Source organism: Rhinopithecus roxellana, chromosome 1, assembly GCF_007565055.1.
Source record: "Rhinopithecus roxellana isolate Shanxi Qingling chromosome 1, ASM756505v1, whole genome shotgun sequence".
NCBI classification, from domain to species: domain Eukaryota; kingdom Metazoa; phylum Chordata; class Mammalia; order Primates; family Cercopithecidae; genus Rhinopithecus; species Rhinopithecus roxellana.
Window position 1 is genome coordinate 131237647 of NC_044549.1, and position 24176 is coordinate 131261822.

At 50.7% G+C, this 24176-nt stretch overlaps 2 protein-coding genes across 2 annotated transcripts; one reads left to right on the forward strand and one right to left on the reverse strand.

Moving 5' to 3' along the window:
- Positions 1-860: 860 nt before the first annotated feature.
- Positions 861-14277, forward strand: LOC104664662 (cytochrome P450 2J2-like). The gene is given in 10 exon segments (XM_030937810.1): positions 861-880; positions 2987-3138; positions 4460-4613; positions 6598-6754; positions 7591-7764; positions 8183-8253; positions 8255-8316; positions 13550-13623; positions 13821-13962; positions 14060-14277. Coding segments are annotated over 10 exon segments (1224 nt in total).
- Positions 14278-20872: 6595 nt separating this feature from the next.
- Positions 20873-21761, reverse strand: LOC104664663 (40S ribosomal protein SA-like). The gene is made up of 2 exons (XM_030924051.1): positions 21675-21761; positions 20873-21358 (listed from the first exon to the last, which is right to left on the reverse strand). The coding sequence occupies exons 1-2, from the start codon at positions 21759-21761 to the stop codon at positions 20873-20875; spliced, it is 573 nt and encodes a 190-aa protein (XP_030779911.1).
- Between the last annotated feature and the right edge of the window lie 2415 nt (positions 21762-24176).

The window sequence follows — 24176 nt, forward strand, 5'->3', positions numbered from 1 at the left end:
AATTTGAGGTTACAGTGAGCTATGATCACGCCACTGCACTGCAGCCTGGGTGACACAGTGAGATACTGATGAAAGAAAGAAAGTAAGAAAGAAAGAGAGAGAGAGAGTGAGACAGAGAGGGAGAAAGAAAGAGAGAGAGAGAGAGAGAGAGGGAGGGAGGGAGGGAGGGAGGGAGGAAGGAAGGAAGGAAGGAAGGAAGGAAGGAAGGAAGGAAGGAAGGAAGGAAGGAAGGAAGGAGAGAGAGAGAAAGAGAGAGAGAAAGGAAGGAAGGAAGGAAGGAAGGAAGAGAGAAAGAGAAGGAGAGAAAGAAAGAAAAGAAAGGAGAAAGAAGGAGGCCAGGCATGGTGGCTCACGCCTATAATCCCAGCACTTTGGGAGGCTGAGGTGGGAGGATACCTGAGTTCAGGAGTTCAAAACCAGCCTGGCCAACATGGTGAAACTCCATCTCTATTAAAACTACAAAAATTAGCTGGTCGTGGTGGTGGGCGCCAGTAATCTCAGCTACTCGGTACTCGGGAGGCTGAGGCAGGAGAAAGAACCGAGAAAGAGAGAGAGGGGAGAGAGAGAGAGAGAGGGCAGGGGGGCGAGAGGAGAGAGAGAGAGAGAGAAGGCTACAGAACTGACCACTGAGGAACATGGGGATTCAGTGCAAGCTGAAGAGACCTCAGGAAGGCTGCTGCAGCATCTGGGCAGAGGAGAGCAGGAATAGGAGCCCAGCCTCAGGCACGCTGAGGCGGAAGAGAATGTCCTGATGGGAGACACTGCCACTGCTAGCGGCTGCCTGCCCCTTGTCCCTTCTGAGCTGAGCCATGCAGTTAGCTGACCCTGCCAGGAAGAGGCTGAGAAGAGCCTCACCAGGGATGAGCTGCGAGGGCCAGAGGTGAGGATGATGCTGACATAGGAGTGAAGGTGTCCCACCCTGTTCCAGGCCACAGCCCTGCCACCCTGGTGAGTGGCTTGGCCCAGGTGTGACTGGTGTGACCAAATGGATTTACTCTACTGGGGAAGGGCTCCTGGGTTTACCTCCCTCCACGACGCTGCCTGGGAGCACCGCCATAAAAGCCTGGCCAGGCGCCTGGGAGAGCCGGGACCAAGAAGCAAAAGTGAGAAGAGGAGACACAGGACCAAGGAGATGCTCTCCCTGCTCAGTGGGCTGGCTTTACTTGCCATCTCCTTCCTGCTCCTGAAACTTGGCACCTTCTGCTGGGACAGGAACCGCCTTCCTCCTGGCCCACTCCCCTTCCCCATCCTTGGAAACCTGTGGCAGCTGCGATTTCAGCTGCACCCAGAGACACTGCTCCAGGTAGGAAGTCTGTGCGAAAGCTGCAGGCCCTAAAGGGGTGGACAGATGAACCCCTCCTCTCTCTCAGCCCAGCGGCACTGGAGACAGAAAGAAGGAACTGGTCAGACACGTGTGGGGTGAATCCTGGTCTTGCCATTCATTAGCTGGGAGGCTTTGAGCCTCAATTTCCTCACCTGTCAAATGCAGGGTGGTAGGGGGATTGCAAAAATTGTGGACTTTGTGCAGAATCTAAGAAGTCTAATCTAAGAAATTCTGAGTGCAGTGGAAGTCCACTGCCAATGGAACAGGATGGCAAAAACCACTGAACAGAATTCGACTCCAGGAGAGCACTGTGTGTGGCTGGAAGAAGTTTTCTGCAAAACCACTTGAGATGGGAGTTGGGGGAAATGGGACCCCCACAAGGGCACATTCAAGTGATGTTACTCAAGGAATCACTGCACAAAGTCACTACCAGGGTAACTGGAGCCTCAGCTGAAGGGCGCTGTTGGATTGAGTGGGTGGAGCTGGGTTGCTGCTGAGAACGATGGCAGGCAGGACACTGTCTTTCCTGAGGCCATGCTCAGCCCTCTTCTTAATCACACTCAACAAAATTTTTTAAAATATCTGGTTGGCGGCCGGGCGCGGTGGCTCAAGCCTGTAATCCCAGCACTTTGGGAGGCCGAGGCGGGCGGATCACAAGGTCAGGAGGTCGAGACCATCCTGGCTAACACGGTGAAACCCCGTCTCCACTTAAAAAAAATACAAAAAATTAGCCGGGCGAGATGGCGGCGCCTGTAGTCCCAGCTACGCGGGAGGCTGAGGCAGGAGAATGGCGGGAACCCGGGAGGCGGAGCTTGCAGTGAGCTGAGATCCGGCCACTGCACTCCAGCCCGGGCGACAGAGCGAGACTCCGTCTCAAAAAAAAAAAAAAAAAAAAAATATCTGGTTGGCGCTGTCAGACAATTATGATCCTCAGGCTTCCCACGCAGTGGAAAGAGCACTGTACTGGGACTCAGGAGACCTGGGTTCAAGGTCCTCATCTTTTACTGTCTTTTTTGGCCTCTGTTTTTTGGGGTTTTGTTTGTTGGTTGGTTGGTTGTTTTTGAAATAGAGTCTCCCTCTGTTGCCCAGGCTGGAGTACAATGGCACAATCTCAGCTCACTGCAACCTCCGCCTCCCAGGTTCAAGCGATTCTTCTGCCTCAGCCTCCCGAGTAGCTGGGATTACAGACCTGCACCACCACGCCCTGCTAATTTTTGTAATTTTAGTAGAGACGGGGTTTCACCATGTGGGCCAGGCTGGTCTCAAACTCCTGACCTCGGGTGATCCACCCGCCTTGGCCTCCTGAGTGCTGGGATTATAGGCGTGGGCCACTGCGCCTGGTCTGGCCTCTGTTTTTTAACTCATAAAATGGAGATAAAGAGCCTACCTGCACACTTATACCGAGGGTGGACTCAAATAAAATATGTAAAGCCCACGTGGGACATCAAGTTCTGGAGAAACTGGTTATTTACTATCATCTGTAAATTGGTTAGAACATTGCCACCTCCCAGGATTAATGGGGTGAAAGTGCTGGGCCCTGACTATTCCAAGTGCACCGGGTGGGCCTGTGACCCAGGGCTTGGCTTGGCTTGCTTGGGGAACAGGGCTGGAGTCACTCTGAGAAGGTGCTCCTGCGGTAAGTGTCACCCCGTCTCTCCACAGCTGGCACAGACCCACGGCAGTGTGTTTGTTCACCGTGTGGGTGAGCCCGATCCCCATCATGGTGCTGAGTGGCTTCCGGGCGGTGAAGGAAGTGCTGGTCTCCAACTTGGAGCAGTTCTCGGGCAGGCCCCTCACCTCGCTCTTCCAGGACTGTTTGGAGAACAAGGCAGGGCTGCCCCTCCTGCTGGGGAGGGGGAGGTGGCTAGATGGTCACTACACTCAGGGAATCGGGGCTAGCCCAGAGCTGTTAACAGAGAGGGGACTGCCAGGAGGACTTGTGTGAGGGGAGAGGGTGGTATGACAAGGAACCAGCTCTGGGGGTTCAAAGATCTGGATTCAAGTCTCAACCCAAGCCCTGGCCAGCTCCATGACCCCGGGCAAGTCGGCCTCACTCTCTGCCCCTCAGTGGGCTCCTGTGTAGATGGGGATGACGATGGCTCTACATCCTGAGAATGTGGGGAGGTGATTAAGTGGCCAAAATACCTGATAGTGCCCGTTCAGTGCCTGGTTCAGCAAACAGCCTTGTTCCCGCCTTGCCTCTCCCCAGAACCCCTCCTCCCCTGCGTTCTTTTGTTTTTTTTTTTATTTGACCCGGAGTCTCATTCTGTCGCCCAGGCTGGAGTGCAGTGGAACGATCTTGGCTCACTGCAACCTCCCCGTTCTGGCTTCAAGCAATTCTTGTGCCTCAGCCTCTCGAGTAGCTGGGGTTACAGGCACATACCACCACGCCCAGCTAATTTTTTTGTTTTAATTTTTTTGTAGTAGAGACCAGGTTTCAGCATGTTGGCCAGGCTGTTCTCGAACTCCTGACCTCAGGTGATCCACCCGCCTTGGCCGCCCAAAGTGCTGGGATTACAGGTGTCAGCCACCGCGCCTAGCACCCTGCATTCTTTATCTCCTCTTTCATTTCTTGTGGGGACTCTTTTTTTTTTTTTTTTTTTTTGAGACGGAGTCTCGCTCTGTCGCCCAGGCTGGAGTGCAGTGGCCGGACCTCAGCTCACTGCAAGCTCCGCCTCCCGGGTTTACGCCATTCTCCTGCCTCAGCCTCCCGAGTAGCTGGGACTACAGGCGCCCGCCACCTCGCCCGGCTAGTTTTTTGTATTTTTTAGTAGAGACGGGGTTTCACCATGTTAGCCAGGATGGTCTCGATCTCCTGACCTCGTGATCTGCCCATCTCGGCCTCCCAAAGTGCTGGGATTACAGGCTTGAGCCACCGCGCCCGGCCTTCTTGTGGGGACTCTTAAAGGAAAAATCGTGTTGGTGGACTGGGGGAGGGCATAGCTGAGACCACCTTGAGGGCACCAAGCTCACTGACCACTCCCTCAAATGCCCCTCATCCCCGGGGCAGAGTATCATCCCAGAGGTGATTCTGGGGTATGCCCTCCAGGCCCGGCTCCCGTGAGAGCCAAGTGGTCTTGGTCTGGGAGGCTGGGATGGCTACTGACTGTCCACCCCACTCTGCCCCGGACCCAGGCATCATCTGCAGCAGAAGGCACATGTGGTGGCAACAGAGACACTTCTGCCTGGTGACGCTTCAAGGGCTGGGCCTAGGCAAGCTGGCGCTGGAGGTGCAGCTGCAGAAAGAGGCAGCAGAGCTGGAACTTCAGAGCCTTCCGCCAGGAACTCGGTAAGTAGCAGGCTGGCGGCAGGCCTACCCTCACCCCCTCTCCCCACGCACACACACACCCCTGCAGAGGAGGCAAGCCTCACTGCATAGGCGTGTGTGTGTCCAGGAAGCCTCAGAACATTAATAGCAATTTTAAGCTCCATCAAGTAGGAGTTTCTCTAAGATGGGTGGACAGAGGCCCAGGAATGGCCAAGGTCACTGGGAAGCCGGAACCCTCCTTGACAGCTGGGGAAGTCTCCTCCACCAACATCCAAGGCGGCCAGGCGCGGTGGCTCCCCCGTATAATCCCAGCACTTTGGGAGGCAGAGGCAGGCGGATCACCTGAGGTCAGGGGTTTGAGAGCAGCCTGGCCAACATGGTGAAACCTTGTCTCTACTAAAAATATAATTAGCTGGGTGTGTTAGGCTAATCCTGTAATCCCAGGTACTCTGGAGGCTGAGGCAGAAGAATCGCTTGAACCCGGGAGAAGGAGGCTGCAGTGAGCTGAGGTCATGCCATTGCACTCCAGCCTGGGCCACAGAGCAACACTCCATCTCAAAAAATAAATAATAAATAAAATAACAAAATACTAACAAACAAATCATCCAAGGCGTCTCACACCTCTAGCCACTGGCACATGCTGTTCCCCTTCCAGAACATCCTAGCCCATGTCCCTTCCCTCCGCATGAGAAACCACTGCTCCTTCCTCCAGACCAGCTGTGGTCACCTGCCCTGAGAAATCCTCCTGAATGCCAGGCCCCCAAACCTTTTTATTCCCTGCTGTGACATAGCTGCCCACGTTCTGTTGTCATTCAAATGGCTGTCTGTCTCCCATGCTTCTCTCTGACCTGGCTCATAGAAAGTGCTTGGTAAGCACTTGGGTTTTTTTGTTTTTGTTTGTTTTGTTTTGTTTTGTTTTTGAGATGGGGTTTCGCTCTTGTTGCCCAGGCTGAGTGTAGTGGCGCCATCTCGGCTCACTGCAACCTCTATCCCCCGGGTTCAAGTGATTCTCCTGCCTCAGCCTCCCAAGCAGCTGGGATTACAAGTGCATGCCAGGCCGGGCGCGGTGGCTCAAGCCTGTAATCCCAGCACTTTGGGAGGCCGAGATGGGCGGATCACGAGGTCAGGAGATCGAGACCATCCTGGCTAACACGGTGAAACCCCGTCTCTACTAAAAATACAAAAAAACCTAGCCGGGCGAGGTGGCGGGCGCCTGTAGTCCCAGCTACTCCGGAGGCTGAGGCAGGAGAATGGCATAAACCCGGGAGGCGGAGCTTGCAGTGAGCTGAGATCCGGCCACTGCACTCCAGCCCGGGCGACAGAGCAAGACTCCGTCTCAAAAAAAAAAACAAAACAAAACAAAAAACAAAAAAACAAACAAACAAAAAAAAAAAAAACAAGTGCATGCCACCAGGCCCAGCTAATTTTTTTTTTTTTTTTTTTGAGACGGAGTCTCGCTCTGTCGCCCAGGCTGGAGTGCAGTGGCTGGATCTCAGCTCACTGCAAGCTCCGCCTCCCGGGTTCACGCCATTCTCCTGCCTCAGCCTCCCAAGTGGCTGGGATTACAGGCGCCTGCCACCTCACCCGGCCAGTTTTTTTTGTATTTTTTAGTAGAGACGGGGTTTCACCGTGTTCGCCAGGATGGTCTCGATCTCCTGACCTCGTGATCCACCGGTCTCAGCCTCCCAAAGTGCTGGGATTACAGGCTTGAGCCACTGCGCCCGGCCCCAGCTAATTTTTGTATTTTCAGTAGAGACGGGGTTTCACCATATTGGCCAGGCTAGTCTCGAACTCCTGACCTCAGGTGATCCACCCACCTCAGCCTCCCAAAGTGCTAGGATTACAGGCATGAGCATTTGTAAGCATTTGCTGAGCGCATGAGTGAGGAATGGGAATGGAGGACCGAGTTAGTAAATGAGCGACTATCTATAAGATCAGATGGGTGCTCAGGGCAGTGCTTCTTGTGCCTCCTTGTCCTGAGCCCTGCCCCTCTGCCCTCAGGTAGATCCTTCGACCCTCAGGTATCCATTGTCAGCTCCACAGTCAGAGTCATTGAGGCCCTTGTGTTTGGCCACCACTTCCTCTCAGAGGATCCCATCTTCCAGGAACTGACTCAAGCCATTGACTTTGGCCTGGCCTTGGTCAGAACTGTGTGGCACTGGGTAATTGGCATCTAGGGAGGCAGGTGTGCAGGCCATTAGACTGGGGGCCGAAGGCAGACAGGGGCCTTAGCTAGGTCCTGGCAGGGAGGGTGCAAGGTGGGCAGGAGGGAGATCGTGGCTTCTGCCTGGTAGCTGACACATTCAGAGCTTCAAACCTTTGTTGTGGTTCAGCATGAATGCATGGGCAAGGAATCAGAGGCTGGTTATGAGGAGTGGAAAAATACTGAATATCAGAGGTCAGAAAAGTCAGGAAACTCCCCTTAATGCTAAAACAACAAGGTTATCTAGAAAGCCCCTAGCAGGGCAAGCGGCCATTTGTGGTTTGGTCAAAGGGCGGGAACCAATGAACAACTGACTAATGTTTAACTTTAAATGTCAGCCAATTGTAAACCTACAACTGTAAAAATCCCCAGTGACTCTGTAACTTGCTGTAACTTGTTTGTGTCTGACTATAAAAGACGGCTGAACACCGAGCTCGGGGTCTCTCCCTAGGATCTGATACCTAGCTGGAGGGAACCGAGTTCGAACTCGAAATAAAGCGATCCCTGCCGCTTGGCTTTGTCTCTGGACTCTGGTGGTTGCTTTCGGGTCATCGCGGGTCTGGGCATTACAGTTATATCCTCAGAAATACAGCTTTCTGGACCTGCAACATCCAAGCGAAGCCCTAAGCACAACTGCTCTGACCACAGCTCTCATTTCTGTCCAGATTATTTTGGGGGTCTCCAGATGAGAGGCAGCCCTGGGTTACTCAAGTCAAAGGCCCCAGCCCACTTTGGAGCCCCCCAACTCAGGGGCTGGCTCCTGAGTAGGCCCTGGGTGGGCCTCTCTCTTCATAGCTGCACGACGTGTTTCCCTGGGCCCTCCGCCACCTCCTAGGACCCCACTGGGAGATATTTAGGTACCAAGGGGTCATGCGGAGCTTCATCCGCCGGGAGATCACCGGGAGCAAACTCAAAGCACCGGAGGCCCCCAAGGACTTCATCAACTGCTCCCTGGCCCAGATCTCCAAGGTGAGCCTGGAACAGCTGCTCGGGAAAGGAGGGGCCATCTTTTTCGGCTGCACCTCGTTTCTAAGCCATGATCTCAGTTTCTCATCTTTGGCTCTGTCTACAAGCTTCCAAAGCACCCTGAAAGCTTGAGTTAAAACAGGGTTTTCCTCCCTGCCTTTTCCCAGGGCAGGGCTGGCTTCTGCAGGCATGGGTAGGGTGGGAAGCAGAAGACCTGGTTGATGTCAGGGCCAGAACACCAGGGCAGCCCCCCATCAACATCAGTGCAGTCCTGAGAGTCAGGCCCTCTCGAGGGGTTGGAACCTCAAGTTCTGACCGCACAGGTCTCAGATCAGGCTTCAAGGAAACCCCAGGGCTCTGTCAGGAGAGAACTTTAGACCTGGAGCTGCACCCCCCCACTCACCCATCCCCCACTTGCCAGGCCATGAATGAGCCTGTCTCCACATTCCATGAGGAGAACCTGGTCCAGGTGGTGATCGACCTGTTTCTGGGCCACCACAGCCACCACCCTGCACTGGGCACTCATCTACATGATCCAGCACAGAGCTGTCCAGGGTGAGGGGCCCTTGGTCACGCCCTGGCTGACTGTCCCATGCGTGGGGCTCCTGGGCCATGGGCATTGCTCCCATCACTCTCCTTGCTCTGTGGCCCCAGGGGTGGGTCCTGCTCTCTCCACTGTGGTACAGGAAGTGTTCATGACTTCGAGTCAGACAGGAGGGGCTTCAGTTCCCACCCTGTTGCTTACTGTGTAATGCTGGGCAAGTCATTCCACCTCTCAGACCCAGTGTACAATGGACAACACTATTCTACTCATTCAGTACTGATTCAGCACCTACTACGTGCCAGGCCCTCTGCTGATGTCCACCTCAAGATCACAACTCTGAAGGGGAAAATGTAACTGGATTTCTCTCAAGGACAAACTGACCATGACCTGAATTCAAATCTGATGCCACAAGTTTCGTGACCTTGGGCAAAAGTACCTGTCCTGTTAGAGCCTCAGTTTCTCCATCTAAAATGGAGACAACAGTCCCCCCTCCATAATAATGCTTTTTTCTTTTTTTAGACAGCATCTCACTTTGTTGCCCAGGCTGGAGAGCAGTAGCATGATCTCGGCTCACTGCAACCTCTGTCTCCCGGGTTCAAGTGATTCTCCTGGCTCAGCCTCCCGAGTAGCTGGGATGACAGGTGCGTGTCACCACAAGCAACTAATTTTTTTGTATTTTTAGTAGAGATGGGGTTTCACCATGTTGGCCAGGCTTGTCTAGAACTCCTGACCTCAAGTGATCTGCCTGCCTCGGCCTCCCAAAGTGCTGTGATTACAGGCATGAGCCACCACGTCCAGCCAATATTTATTTATTTTTGAGACAGAGTCTTGCTCTGTCGCCCAGGCTGGAGTGCAGTGGTGTGATCATGGCTCACTACAGCCTCCACCTCCCGGCTCAATCAATCTTCCCACCTCACCCTCCCGAGTAGCTAGGACTACAGGCATGAGCCCCCATGCCTGGCTAATTTTCGTGGTTTTTGTTGTTGTTTTGTTTTTTGTAGAGATGCAGTTTCACCATGTTGCCCAGGTTGGTCTCGAGCACAGTTGAAGATGACAGCTCTCTGGTGATCCAGCTTGAAACAGGTTTCTGCGCAGATTTTTGACATGAGCTGGACAATAACGTGATGACACCTGCTCTTTGCCCAGGCTTGCTGCGTGCTGAGAGCTTTGTGCCCACGGCGTCATTTGGTACAATGGTGCTCTGTATTGTTGACGGAGCCATGCAGATCCTAGATGACAGATGTTGAGTTACTTACCTATCTTATGGTGTAACAAATTACCCCAAAACTTAGTGGCTTTGGAACAACAGCATTTATCACGTCACAGTTTCTGAGGGTCAGGAAAATGGGTGCGGCTCAGCTGGATGCCTCTGACTCAAGATCTCTCATGAGGTTACCATCAAGTTGTTGCTGGGGCTACAGTGTCACCTGAAGACTCCCCTAGGGGAGGCTCCACTTCAAGCTCACTTACACGGAGGTCTTCAGGACCCAGGAGCTCATGAACTGTTGGCTGGAGACCTTCAGTTCCTTGACACATGAGCCTCTGCATTGGACAGCTCAAAACATGGCAGCTGACCCCCATCAGAGACAGCAACCAAGAGGGCACCTAGGTCTTTTTGTAACCTAATCTTAGATGTAATATCCCATTGTTTTTGCCATAATCTTTTTTTTTTTTTTTTTTTTTTTTTTGAGACAGAATCTCACTCTGTCACCCCAGGCTTGAGTGCAGTGGTACAATCTCAGCTCATTGCAACCAATGCTTTCCGGGCTTAAACAATTCTCCTGCCTCAACCTCCCTGTGATTACAGGTGTGTGCCACCATGCCTGGCTAATTTTTGTACATTTTAGGAGAGATGGGTTTTTGCCATGTTGGCCAGGCTGGTCTTGAACTCCTGACCTCAAGTGATTGGCCTGCCTCAGCCTCCCAAACTGCTGGGATTACGGGTGTGAGCCACCGTGCCCGGCCGCTTTTGCCATAATCTATTGATTGGGTTTGTTGCTGCTGTTGTTGTTTGAGACACTGTCTCCCTCTATTGCCTGGGTTGGAGTGAAGTGACACAATAATGGCTCATTGCAGCCTCAACCTCCCAGGCTTGGGTGATCCTTCCACCTCAGCCTCCTGAGTAGCTGGAACTACAGGCACGTGCCACCACAATGGGCTAATTTTTAAATTTTTGGTAGAAATAGATTTTCACCATGTTTCCTAGGTTCTTCTCAAATTCCTGGGCTCAAGTAATCCTCCCACCTTGGCCTTCCAGAGTGCTAGGATTCCAGGCGTGAGCCACTGCGTCTGGCCCATTTTCTATTTGTTAGAAGTGAGTTACTAAATCCATCCTATCCTCAAGGGGAGGGGATTACACAAATGTGTGTATCCTGGGAGTCAAGGCTCATTGGGATAACATAGCAACATGTGTAGGTGATGAGGTTGCCATTTTAATGAAAACAAAACAGAGTGGCTCGTCTTGGTGCCCTGGTGCAGGGTGATGCCTCTGTACATAGAGGTGGTGGTGGGAGCCCTGAGACGTTCCTCGGAAAGCTTTGACTCTGCCCTGAGTACTGCCCGGGAGTACAGTGGTGTGATCTCAGCTCACTGCAGCCTCCACCTCCAGGGCTCAAGCAATTCTCCCACCTTATCCTCCCAAGTAGCTGGTATTACAGGCATGTGCCACCCCACTCGGCTAATTTTTGTTATTATTTTTTATTTATTTTTAGTAAAAACGGGGTTTCGCCAGGTTGGCCAGGCTTGTCTTGAACTCCTGACCTCAAGTAATCCACCTACCTCCGCCTCCCAAAGTGCTGGGAATACAGGCGTGAGCCACTGTGCCTGGCCCCATTATTAACTTATTATTAATTTGCCCAGACTTGAGGTTCCCGCCTCCACACATTTTTTTCTTCACAGCAGCCCTATCCTTCGGACACTTTGTTGCTGTTTCTTTTCCATAGATAAACTTCACCGTAGAGAGCTCAAGAAACTGCCCAAACACAACTAGTAAGTGACTTAGCTGAGTTTCAAACGCATGTCCCCTCTGACTCTAAAGTGTTTTCTTTTTCTACCATAAGCTCCAACTGTATTTCTACAAAAATGCCACTCTAGGAAAGTGAAACAATGTGCTAAATGGAGATGTTTTGCATTGTCATTCTGTCCTTGGCAGAAATTGGCCAGCAAGTTTATAGGTTTGTCAAGAGTCTCTGGGAACGTGGATAGGACCAGGGCATCAAGTCATCTTGCTGCTGGCCTGGCAAGAGGACCAGGCCCAGGTTGTCTAGAAGCTGTGCCAACTTAAGTCAAGTTAAAAGGAGGGGGCCAGAGTTCCGCTCTGTGTTATGCCATTTGGGATTAGAAATTTCCTTATTAAGAGCTCATTCCTGCCAATTTGATTCTAGGAGTTGTTCTGTGATAAATGCTCCAGGGGCCCATTAATGAGCTGAAATCAATATTGAGCTTTTACAGCTTGGGCGAGAGATGTCTGCTGAAAGTGGAATCAAAACCTGACAGGAGATCATTAAATGTTACAGACATTCTTAAACTGTTCCTAACCATTTCATCAGTTGAGTGATTATGACAACAGCAATAGTCCTTGATACGATGGTTGCACTTTCAGCCTGTCTCTCTTCTCAGACATTCTATTTGATTGTGAATTCCAAACTGCCATTTACTGGGCAGAAGCTAGCACAGAGACCCCAGGAGGTACCCAGCAGGCAGATGGTTTTACAGTCTGGGGAAGTGGAGGGTGGTTGGTTGGGGGGGGGACGGGACTGTCCTTTTTGCATACTGGATAGGCTGTGCTCTGAACCTGTTCCATGACCTAAGATCAGTCAGTCACTTTGCGAGGAGGCCAGAACATCACCCAGAAAAGGACACAAATAATTCTGGAGGGAAAAGAGCATCTTGCTAGGAGCCTCCTCTTCTGAAGGTGATTAGTAAAAACTGCTGCAATGCAGAGGGTTACTTAATCCCAGGCAGAGAAAATGGGGGAATTCCCATGACTAGAATTGGGAAATCTATAGCTCACTCAGGCAGCAGCAAGAACACAGGCCTCTCTAGCACCTCTGCTTAAAGCCACAGAATGAGCAAGTTTGGGTGCCCTATTGGTACACGTGGCTAGGACGAGGCACCTTGCCTAAGCCTACCGTACTGCAACAACAGCATAAAAGAACAATTCTCCCTGAAAACAATTTCTGCATTCTGGTTTTTTTGGGGGGGGGTTGTTGTTGTTGTTGTTTTCGAGACGGGAGTCTTGCTCTGTCGCCTAGGCTGGAGTGCAGTGGCGCCATCTCGGCTCACTACAATCTCTGCCTCCTGGGTTCAAGCCTCCTGGGCTCAAGTGATTCTCCTGCCTCAGCCTCTTGAGTAGCTGGGATTACAGGCATGTACCACCACGCCTGGCTAATTTTTGTAATTTTAGTAGAGATGGGGTTTCGCCATATTGGCTAGTCTCGAACTCCTGATCTCGAGTGTTCCACCCTCCTCAGCCTCCCAAAGTGCTGGGATTACAGGCGTGAGCCACCACGACTGGCCAACATCTGCTCAATTTCTGCATTCTTTATTGGCTTCTGTTTGGAACGCAGGCTTCAAATTCACTGAGCTTTTTTTTTTTTTTTTTTTTTTTTTTTTTTAATTTCAAGCCTTTTTTTGGTCAAAATCAAGAATTCTGTAGTCAGCCCTCTGGTCTCCACAGGGATAGCTGGTTTAATTTTGTGGTATTTGGTAAATGAGCCCTGGGGTATGAGGCCTTCCCCAGAATCCCAGAGCTGAGTGTCCTGGGGCGGGGGACCATAACTGACCCCATCCTGGCTCCACTTTGACTTCCTTATGTTGTTTCCAGTCAGCCCAGGGCCCACATGGTAAAGAGCAGATGTTACCCTGCTCCCATCTGCTTGGTCTGATTCTCTTTCTAATCACTCACTTCTCCTTTGAGTAGAGTGAGGGCTGGGATGAGGGTGAGAGGGAAGATTTGGTTTGGGTTTGGGGGAATGTGAGGGTTAGGGTTAGATTGAGGGTTAGAGTTGGGCTTACGGTTCATGTTTTCCTCTTCCCAATCCTAAAGAGTGAAGCTTTCTGTCTCCTCTCTGTCTTTCCATCGCTCAGTTCCTTTTTCTCTGCCTGTTTGCCATTCCGTTTCTCCTCGCTCTGTCTCTTCCTCCAACACCCACGCGCACACATACCCCCTGCCCCAGTGTGTGCTGTCCTGGGCTGTCCTTGGCCCCTTCCAGACATGCCACCAACTGCTGGCCTTCTCTGTAGGAAGCAACCGCTTCATGTCCCCAGATGTGGCTGGGAGTCTTCAGGACAAAGCTGGGCAGTCCTTAGCCAGGAGGGTGTCCTGCTTGGCTCCTGCACTGATGTGAGCCTGGAGGAAGGGCAGCCTGAGGGCCGGCTGCTGAGTCTCCTCGAGGCCCCTGGACTACTCCCACCAGCACAGTGGATATTCTCCAAGTTCACTGTGGCTCAGTGTCAGGGCTGGGTACTGGGCACCATCTGAGGCTCCCTGATCCACACCAGCATCTCTCTGTAGGGCACCATCATCTTACCCAACGTGGCCTCTGTGCTCTACGACCCTGAGTGCTGGGAGACCCCTCCACAGTTCAACCCTGGCCACTTCTTGGACAAGGATGGAAACTTTGTGGCCAATGAGGCCTTCCTGCCATTCTCTGCAGGTACTAGGCACAGAGCTGGATCCTGGGTAGTGGGTGGGGCTACAGTGGGACAGACACAGAGACAGCTGCCACCTCTGACTTTTCTCTCTGTTTCCAGGGCATTGCGTGTGCCCAGGGGACCAGCTGGCTCGAATGGAGCTCTTCCTGATGTTTGCCACCCTCCTTAGGACCTTTCGGTTCCAACTGCCAGAAGGGAGCCCGGGGCTCAAGCTGGAGTACATCTTTGGGGGCACTTTGCAACCCCAGCCCCAGGAGATCTGCGCAGTGTCCCGCCTGAACAGCCCCAGCCCTGGTCCTAGGGAGGATGGACTGTAGCCACGGGGGTTCTGGCGGCCTGTGCCCCATGAAGTCCTTCCTCAGTCTCTTGGTTTCTGCAAAGTTAGAGAAGAGGAGGACCAGGGGTTCATGCAGCTCAGCTGCTCACGGTTACCCCTAACACAAGCTCTGTGGGGTGACACTGGAGAGTAGACTTAGCAAGGATTCTACAGAGGTAGCGCAGTTTGGGTAGTTCAATCCTTAGATTAGGTTAGTTATGCTTTGTCAGGGAAAGATTTTATAAGATTGGTTAAGTTTGGCATTAAATCAGTCCACAGAGTTAATTTTGGAAAATCAAGCCCCACAAGGCAGCAGCTAACTAGGTTCAGAGGAAAAGGCAAACTTTTGAGCAAAATTATAAATATAATAATGCACGCAAATGCAAATACTCGATGCTGGGGACAGGTAAGCCAAAAAAAGAAGTGAAGCGGGGGCAGCTTATTTTCTGCCCTCTCCTGCCCTCTGCTGACCAGCAGGAAGAACTGCAGTTCTCTGCAGACCTATGGCAGAGAAAGATCTCACCATCTCAATCCAGCAAAGCCAGCAGACCATATAACTGTTCCCAGTAAATTCCTCACCAAAGACCCACTTCAGTTTCCACACAAGGGTCCCTAAATTTTGAATCATTGTGTCTCCAGACAAGACTTGTTTATTAAAAAAGAATGACTTGTGGCTGGGCATGGTGGCTCACGCCTGTAATCCCAGAACTTTGAGAGGCCGAGGCATGTGGATCACCTGAGGTCAGGGGTTCAAGACCAGCCTGGCAAACATGGGGAAACCCCATCTCTACTAAAAATACAAAAATTAGCCGGGCATGGTGGCGGGCGCCTGTAATCCCAGCTACTCGGGAGGCTGAGGCAGGAGAATCGCTTGAACCCAGAAGGTGGAGGTTGCAGTAAGCTAAGATCACACCATTGCACTCCAGCCTGGGTGCCAAGAGTGAAATTCTGTCTCAAAAAAAAAAAAAAAAAAAGACTTGTGGGTTCCAGGAGGCAGAGGTTGCAGTGAGCAGAGATTGCACCACTACACTCCAGCCTCAGTGACAGAGTGAGACTCTGTCTCAGGAAAAAAAAAAAAGACTGACTTGCATTAAGGAAATGCAAACTAAAATAAAATGAAATACCATTACATACCTATTAGAATTGCTAAAAAGGAAACCCTGACAATCCCAAGTACTGGAAAAGATGTGAAGCAAATGGAATTCTTGTACCCTGCGGGTGGAAATGTAAAATGGTACAACTACATTGGAAAACAGTTTGGCAATTTCTTGTAAAATTAAACATTACACCACACAACCCAGCAGTCCCACTCCTAGGTATTACCCAAAAGAAATGAAAATATATGTTCACACAAATGCATATTATATGATTCAATTTCTGTGATATTCTTTAAAAGGCAAACCTATAGGGACAGAAAATATTTGGTAGATAAGTGGTTGCCAGGATTCGGGAGTAGGGTTATGGTTTGACTGTAAAAAGACATGAGGGAACTTTCTGGGGTAATAGAAATGTTCTGTATCTTGATTGTGGTGATGGCTACACAACTGTATGTGTTTGTCAAAACTCATACAACTGTACACTTAAAAGAGTGTTATTGTATATAAACCATGCCTCAACAAATCTGAGCTTTAAAAAGGCAATGCCTCGGGCTGGACATGGTGGCTCACGCCAGTAATCCTAGCACTTTGAGAGGCCAAGGTGGGCAGATCACCTGAGGTCAGGAGTTCAAGACCAGCCTGGCAAACATGGTGAAGCCCTGTCTACTAAAAATACAAAAAAGTGGCCGGGTGCGGTGGCTCAAGCCTGTAATCCCAGCACTTTGGGAGGCCGAGACGGGCGGATCACGAGGTCAGGAGATCGAGACCATCCTGGCTAACATGGTGAAACCCCGTCTCTACTAAAAATACAAAAAACTAGCCGGGCGAGGTGGTGGGCGCCTGTAGTCCCAGCTACTCGGGAGGCTGAGGCAGGAGAATGGCGTGAACCCGGGAGGCGGAGCTTGCAGTGAGCTGAGAACCGGCCACTGCACTCCAGCCTGGGTGACAGAGCGAGACTCCGTCTCAAAAAAACAAACAAACAAACAAACAAACAAAAAGTTAGCCAGGTGTGGTGGCGCATGCCTGTAATCCCAGTTACTCAGGAGGCTGAGGCAGGAGGATTGCTTGAACCTGGGAGGCGGAGATTGTAATGAGCAGAGATTGTGCCACTGCACTCCAGCCTGGGAGACAGAGTGAGACTCCATCTCAAAAAAAAAAAGGAATTGCCTTACTGCTCTCTTTCATGTTATTTAAAGGATGTACATATGAATGAACCAGTGTTTCTAATTAGTAGGAGATCTATCATTACTGCTACACCAGGCTGAAAGGAGTCTAGCCAGAAATAAGAAAACATGACGTATTGGCCAGGCTCAATGGCTTGCACTTGTAATCCCAGCACTTTAGGAGGCTGAGGTGAGTGGATCACTTGAGGCCAGGAGTTCAAGACCAGCCTGGGCAACATGGTTAAACCCCATCTCTACTAAAAATACAAAAATTAGCCAGGTGTGGTGGTGCACACCATAGTCCCAGCTACTTAGGTGCCTGAGGCAGGAGAATCACTTGAACCCAGGAGGCGGAGGTTGCGGTGAGCAAAGATCGTGCCACTGCACTCCAGCCTGGCTAACAGAGTGAGACCTTGTCTCAAAAAAACAAAACAAAACAAAAAACAGAAACCATGATGTATGAATTAGCCTCTGGCCTTTCTTCAGATGTTCCTCTAGGCTTTGTGACATCCTGGAGCTTTCTCATAGATACCCTATTTTCTGTGTGGTGCCATATCCAGGACCTCGGGAGTCCAGACTGGGAAGCACAAGGCAAGTGGGGTCCCAGACAACAGGAGACAGCTTGGGGTTCACCCTGAGCTGGCAGCTGTCTGTGATCCAGGCAGGCTCTGAGGCGGAGAAAACAAAGTCAGGCTCTAATTCACCTGCTTCCTGCCTCACTTTCCTAACTCTCTCTCTGTTAGAGCCCCTGTCTGGAGCTTGCAGCCCCTTCTAACACCCACCCCCTCCACCATCCAGCCTCCCATCTTTGATCTTGTCCAGCCTTCTGCATGCTATTCCATTCAAAGGCCAACTCCTCCAGGAAGCTTTCCCTCACTTGGGCTTTGGCCTTGGTTGAAATCCCAGTTGTGCTCTCAATAACCCAGTCCTTGTGTGCTTCGGTTTCCTCATATGACAAATGGAGGCTTCCTTTAGGATTGTTGGGAGTGACAATGCCCAGCACAGGACCTGGAGGGTAATGAATGATCTGTTTATGTTGGCAGGGCTCTCCTTCCCCTAGACAGCATCCAAAAGCACTCGCACCTTTGTTTTTAGCTCTAAAATGATGACGCTGCAGGGAGCCCTCCCCCCGTGGATAGGCTTCCCTTTCAGCTTCCATATCCTCATGATGATATGACCACAGCTGCCATGTGTGGATTGCCAACCGTGTGCCAGGAAGTGCACTGGGCACCTAACATAGATGAAGTAATTTAAATACCAAAGTGACAGGGTAGATATAATTATCTGAATTAATTAATTAATTTTTTTTTTTGAGACAGAGTCTTGTTCTGTCGCCCAGGCTGGAGTGCAGTGTGAACTCCAGCCTGGCGACAGAGTGAAACTCTGTCTAAAAAAAAAAAAAAAATACAAAAAATACAAAAATTAGCCAGGCGTGGTAGCGGGCGCCCATAATCCCAGCTACTGGGGAGGCTGAGGCAGGAGAATCACTTGAACCTGGAAGACAGAGGTTGCAGTGAGCAGAGATCGCACCACTGCGCTCCAGCCTGGACGAGAGAGCATCTTTTTTTTTTTTTTTTTGAGACGGAGTCTCGCTCTGTCGCCCCGACTGGAGTGCAGTGGCCGGATCTAAGCTCACTGCAAGCTCCGCCTCCCGGGTTTACGCCATTCTCCTGGCTCAGCCTCCGGAGTAGCTGGGACTACAGGCACCCGCCACCTCGCCCGGCTATTTTTTTTTTTTTTGTATTTTTTAGTAGAGACGGGGTTTCACCGTGTTAGCCAGGATGGTCTCGATCTCCTGACCTCGTGATCCGCCCGTCTCGGCCTCCCAAAGTGCTGGGATTGCAGGCTTGAGCCACCGCGCCCGGCCGAGAGAGCATCTTAAAAAAAAAAAAAAAAAAAGTCAGCCTCCAGTGGCCTGGAACAGCATATGATAGTGAGCTGGAGGGGCAAGCAGAGGATATTCAGCACACCCCAGCCTCGGGCCCCTTGGGTTCCGGAGTTAAGCATCCTCCTCATGCCCTCATAATTCTTCCAGGTTACTTGCCCAAAGACCACCTTGAGCACATATGTCTCCTCTGCTGAAACTGCCTCCCTTATCTCTAGCGTCTCTTCAGCACTATTAATCACCTTCTAGTCATCCTCTTCTTCACTGAAATGTTAGGATTTCATTCCAAATCCTGCCATCACCCTGAAGACCCCAAGTTCATGTGAGCAATGCAGTCGACACCCAGGACCTCTCCGTTTCTGGGCTCCCTCATCTTTAGTGATTTTCAGCTCATTCCTCTTCCGCCATCAGCCCTATGGCCACACCCAAGTTCTTGTCAGCCCCTAAGAGAAGCTCTCACCCTCTGAAATGGTCAATTCACAGATCCCTATAGAGAACCATGAAGGGTCTAATATTTTACCCTACTTGAAAACTAACAAGTTAACCTGGTCTAGTTTTATGGGTGCTGGCACAAGACTCCTGGTTCAGAAATGAAGGACAATTTATTACCCACAACAATAGCATTAGCCAGACTGACTATCAGAATTTTTGTGCTGGTTCCTTGAGTCCCAATTCCCATGGAGCAACATGAAGAGGGCTGGACTGTACCTGCACACTCAGTGGGTTGCATTATAGGAGAGGAATGCTGAACTGAAGTAGAATCTTTTATTTATTTATTTTGAGACAGAGTCTTGCTCTGTTGCCTAGGCTGGAGTACAATGACGTGATCTCAGCTCACTGCAGACTTCACCTCCATGGTTCCAGCGATTCTCCTGCCTCGACCTCCTGGGTACCTGGGATTACAGGCATGCACCACCACACCCAGCTAATTTTTGTATTTTTAGTAGAGACGGGGTTTTACCATGTTGGCCAGGCTGGTCTCGAACTCCTGACCTCAGGTGATCCACCCACCTCAGTCTCCCAAAGTCCTAGAGCCACCATGCCTGGCTGAATCAGAATCTTTTATTTATTTTATTATTATTTTTGAAACAAAGTCTCGCTGTGTCCCACAGGCTGGAGTGCAGTGGCACAGTCTTGGCTCACTGCAACATCTGCCTCCCGGGTTCAAGCAATTCTCATGTCTCAGCCTCCCGAGTAGCTGGGATTACAGACATGTGCCACCACGTCCGGCTACTTTTTCTATTTTTAGTGGAGACGGGGTTTTACCATGTTGGCCAGGCTGGTGTTGAATCCCTGGCATCAAGTGATCCGCCCACCTCGGCCTCCCGAAGTACTGGGATTGCAGGCGTGAGCCCCCATGCCCTGCCATGGAATCAGAATCTTTTACGGTGGGCAGCACACAAGCCTGTGCTCTCTAGGGTGATATTATCTTTCTTCCGAGGTCATAAGCCAACTGCCCTTTGCTCTTGAGGAAAACATCTCTACCTTCCAAGATTGTTCACTTGTTTACTATAAAAACTTACTATTGGCCGGGCGCGGTGGCTCAAGCCTGTAATCCCAGCACTTTGGGAGGCCGAGATGGGCGGATCACGAGGTCAGGAGATCGAGACCACCCTGGCTAACATGGTGAAACCCCGTCTCTACTAAAAAAAAAAAAAAAAAAAAAAAACTAGCCGGGCGAGGTGGCGGCGCCTGTAGTCCCAGCTACTCGGGAGGCTGAGGCAGGAGAATGGCGTAAACCTGGGAGGCGGAGCTTGCAGTGAGCTGAAATCCGGCCACTGCACTCCAGCCCGGGTGACAGAGCGAGACTCCGTCTCAAAAAAAAAAAAAAAAAAAAACTTACTATTAAACAGTAGGTCCTCCAGGCTCAGTGCTCTTCAGTTGAGATGCAAATCCACTGCATGTTCAGCACCCATCTGGCTCATGGCATTGCCACCATGGGACTTGGAGAACATGCAGTGGTAATATAAAGTGTTTTGTTTCTGACCCAGGAATCTCCTGTCTTTTGCCAACATCCAATCTTTTAGCTTGCATATAGGGTAAAATCAAATCCCAGACTTAACACCTCTGATATAACCAAAGTAAATTTATTTTTTAGAAACTGATGTGTATTTTCCATCAATGTTATTTCCATGTTGCTTAAGAGCCCGTGCAGGAACAGTTGAAGACCATTAAGTAGTTGTTTCTACCCATTCAGTGGCCTGAGCTGTGGGAGCTGCAGACCAGTCTTCTGTGGCAGGCTGAGCACTCCAGTCTTCAGTAGGGACCTGAGGAGTAGGCACAGAGGGCACCTGCATGCCATCGGACCAGTCTCCAACCTCAGGCTGAGTAGCAGTGAACTCAGGAGCTGGAGCTGTCCATTCACCCTAAAATTCCTTCTTGGTCACAGTCTTTTCAGCAGCAGCCTGCTCCTCTTTTCCAATCTCTTCAGGATCTCTGTAGAAGTAGAGATCAGGCTTCTCCCACCTCCCACGGGTGTTCACGGGAAATAGTGCCACACACGCGCAGAACTTCCAGGGCCAGCATCCACCACTTCAGACCCACTGAGGGAGCTCCCTTGTTGTTGCAGGTGATGGCAATGTCCACATTGCACAGAGGAAAACCTGTGTGACATAGAGCAATGGTAGGTAGGTTAATATAAAATGTCTCTGTGAGAGGCTGGTGGTCAGCCCAGGGATCAGCAACCACTAGAAGCTGACTCCCCCTGCAGGCTGCCTGGATCTGGTTAGTGAAGGTTCCAGGAGTGAAGTGGCCAGCAATTGGAGTGGCTCCAGTGGCAGCAGCAAACTTCAGCCCAGCCCTCTGGCCAGTATTCTTACAGGACATGACACTGACATCAGCAGGGTTTTTAAAGGCAGCAATGGCATGAGCTGCCAGCAGAAGCTCCTCCCAGGTCCTCTTCAGATGTAGGATGTAGATGCCATCACTTTTCTTCTTCTTTTTTTTTTTTTTTTTTGAGACGGAGTCTCGCTCTCTTGCCCAGGCTGGAGTGCAGTGGCGCGATCTCGGCTCACTGCAAGCTCTGCCTCCCGGGTTCATGCCATTCTCCTGCCTCAGCCTCCCCAGTAGCTGGGACTACAGGCACCTGCCACCACGCCTGGCTAATTTTTGTATTTTTAGTAGAGACGGGGTTTCATCATGTTAGCCAGGATGGTCTCGATCTCCTGACCTTGTGATCTGCCCGCCTTGGCCTCCCAAAGTGCTGGGATTACAGGTGTGAACCACCGCGCCTGGCCATCACTTTTCTTCTTACAGATGTACTACTCCATTTGAAGTCAAGCTTGGTACCACCTAAGTGGGTTCCTGCTGCAAGGAACTTAAGGACATCCTCCTCCTTCATTTGCAGGACATCAAAAGCTCCAGATATTGTGAAAGTTTCCCTTTAAGTTACAACGGGAATCTAGAACAATGCCATATGGGCCCCTCTCTGCGTTGTGTGGAAAAGGCGTGAATTTATTTTAGCTTTTTAAACAAGTCATGTGCTGGGAGACATCACAAATGCTATTCTCTCTGAGGAACACTTCAATCCTCTTCTCTTGGTGACCTCTCTCAGTTTCTCTGGGAAGCCTTCTCCCTGAGCCTTCCATGCCCCTTCCTTCAACTGGGCTATATTCCCTCTCTCAAGACTCCTACAGAGCCTTCTCCCCCAATACAATAGGATGTTTATGAGGTCAGATATAGTGTCTTCTCAATTGTATCTCCAGGTTTAACACATCACCTGACACACTATAAGTGCTTAATAAGTGCTTATGGAATGAATGAAGTGCCATTGCAGAGATATGCATAAAGCGGTATGTGAGTACAAAAGAAGGGAATCTAAATCGGAGTGGAAGTCTGGGAAAGGCTTCCTGGAAGAGGTGACACTTGAGGCTGACCTGAAGGACAAGTCGGTTAGGTATTTCAAGCGGTGAGAACGGCAGCGTGAATGCTCAGCAGTGGGAACTCGGATGCTGCCTTTGAGTAATGGCCAATGACAGTACTGCAGCTAGGGTTGGAGGGAATGGAGTGGCAGGGAATCAAGCTGACTGACGGGTAGGTTAGGGATGGATTATGAAAAAGTGAAAGCCTGTTTTTCATTTCAGGCTTGGATTTTTGTGTTTACTTATTTATTTATGAGACAGGGTCTCACTATGTTACCCAGGCTGGCACAACAATCTCGGCTCACTGCAACCTCTGCCTCCCAGGTTCAAGCAATTCTCCTGCCTCGGCCAACTGAGCAGCTGGGATTACAGGCACGCGCCACCATGTCCAGCTAATTTTTGTATTTTTAGTAGAGACGGGGTTTCACCATGTTGGCCGGGCTGGTATCGAACTCCTGACCTCAGGTGATCCGACCACCTCGGCCTCCCAAAATGCTGGGATTACAGGGGTGAGCCACTGAAGGGGTGGCCTGCCCCTCCACACCTGTGGACGTTTCTCATTAGGTGGAACGAGAGACTTGGGAAAAGAAATGAGACACAGAGACAAAGTATAGAGAAAGAAAAAGCGGGCCCAGGGGACCGGCGCTCAGCATACAGAGGACCCACGCAGGCACCGGTCTCTGAGTTCCCTTAGTATTTATTGATAATTCTCTTTACCATCTAAAAGATAAGGGAGTGGCAGGACAATAGGATCATCGAAGGGAGAAAATTAGCAGTAAGACATATGGATAAAGATCTCTGTGACATGAATAAGTTCAAAGGAAAATGCTGTGCCTTGATATGCATATGCAAACATCTCCATAAACCTTTTAGCAAGCATTGTTCCAGACTATCACATGGGGAGAAACCTTGGACAATACTTAGCTCTCCTAGGCAGAGGTCCCTGCGACCTTTGGCCTTTGAATAAGTTCAAAGGAAAATGCTGTGCCTTGATATGCATATGCAACCATCTCCATAAACCTTTTAGCAGCATTGTTCCAGACTATCACATGGGGAGAAACCTTGGACAATACCTAGCTTTCCTAGGCAGAGGTCCCGGCGACCTTTGGCCGTGTACGTGTCCCTGGGTAGTTGAGATTAAGAGAATGGTGATGATTTTTTAACCAGCAAGCTGCCTTCAGGCACTTGTTTAACAAAGCACATCCTACACAGCCCAAAAGCCTTTAAACCTTAAGTCACCACAGCACATGTCTCTTGCAAGGACAAGGTTGGGGGTAGGGTCACAGTTTAACAGCATCTCAAATACAGAACAAAATGGAGTCTCTTATGTCTGCTTCCTTCTATATAGACACAGTAACAGGCTGATCTCTCTTTCTTTTCCCCACAAGCCACCCCACCTGATAGGCTTGGACTTTGTTAAAGGCATACAGAATAACACGAAGTGGTTAGAAATACAGAAAAAAAAAGAGCAGTAATTTAAGAAAACTTGGCTTGCGACGTTGGTTCCTCTAGGGACCATTCCTGCAACTCTGGCCAAGTCCTGTCCCCTCTGACCTGAGGCAAAGTGAAACAGTGATGACATCTGCCTCTAGCAGTGCTGTAACGATTAAATGCGATCTTAGGGAAAGCGCCTGGTATGTGCCCTTACTCAAAAAAAAAATGTCAGTTGTCCCTCTTCGCTCTGGTCTCATCCTCCTCATCTACAAATGAGGGGAGGCCGGGGCACTCTCGCAGGTCGCTCCGGGAGCCGACTGAGCGGTGGGAGGGGAAGCGGTGGTAGAGAAGGGCGCCAGCCACTCCTCCGGGCACCGTGGCTGCTTCGGCTGCCACTCAGCCGCGCGGGGGCGCTCTAGACTGCTCCTCGCGCTCTATGGTGTTTCCTTCGCCCCGGAAGT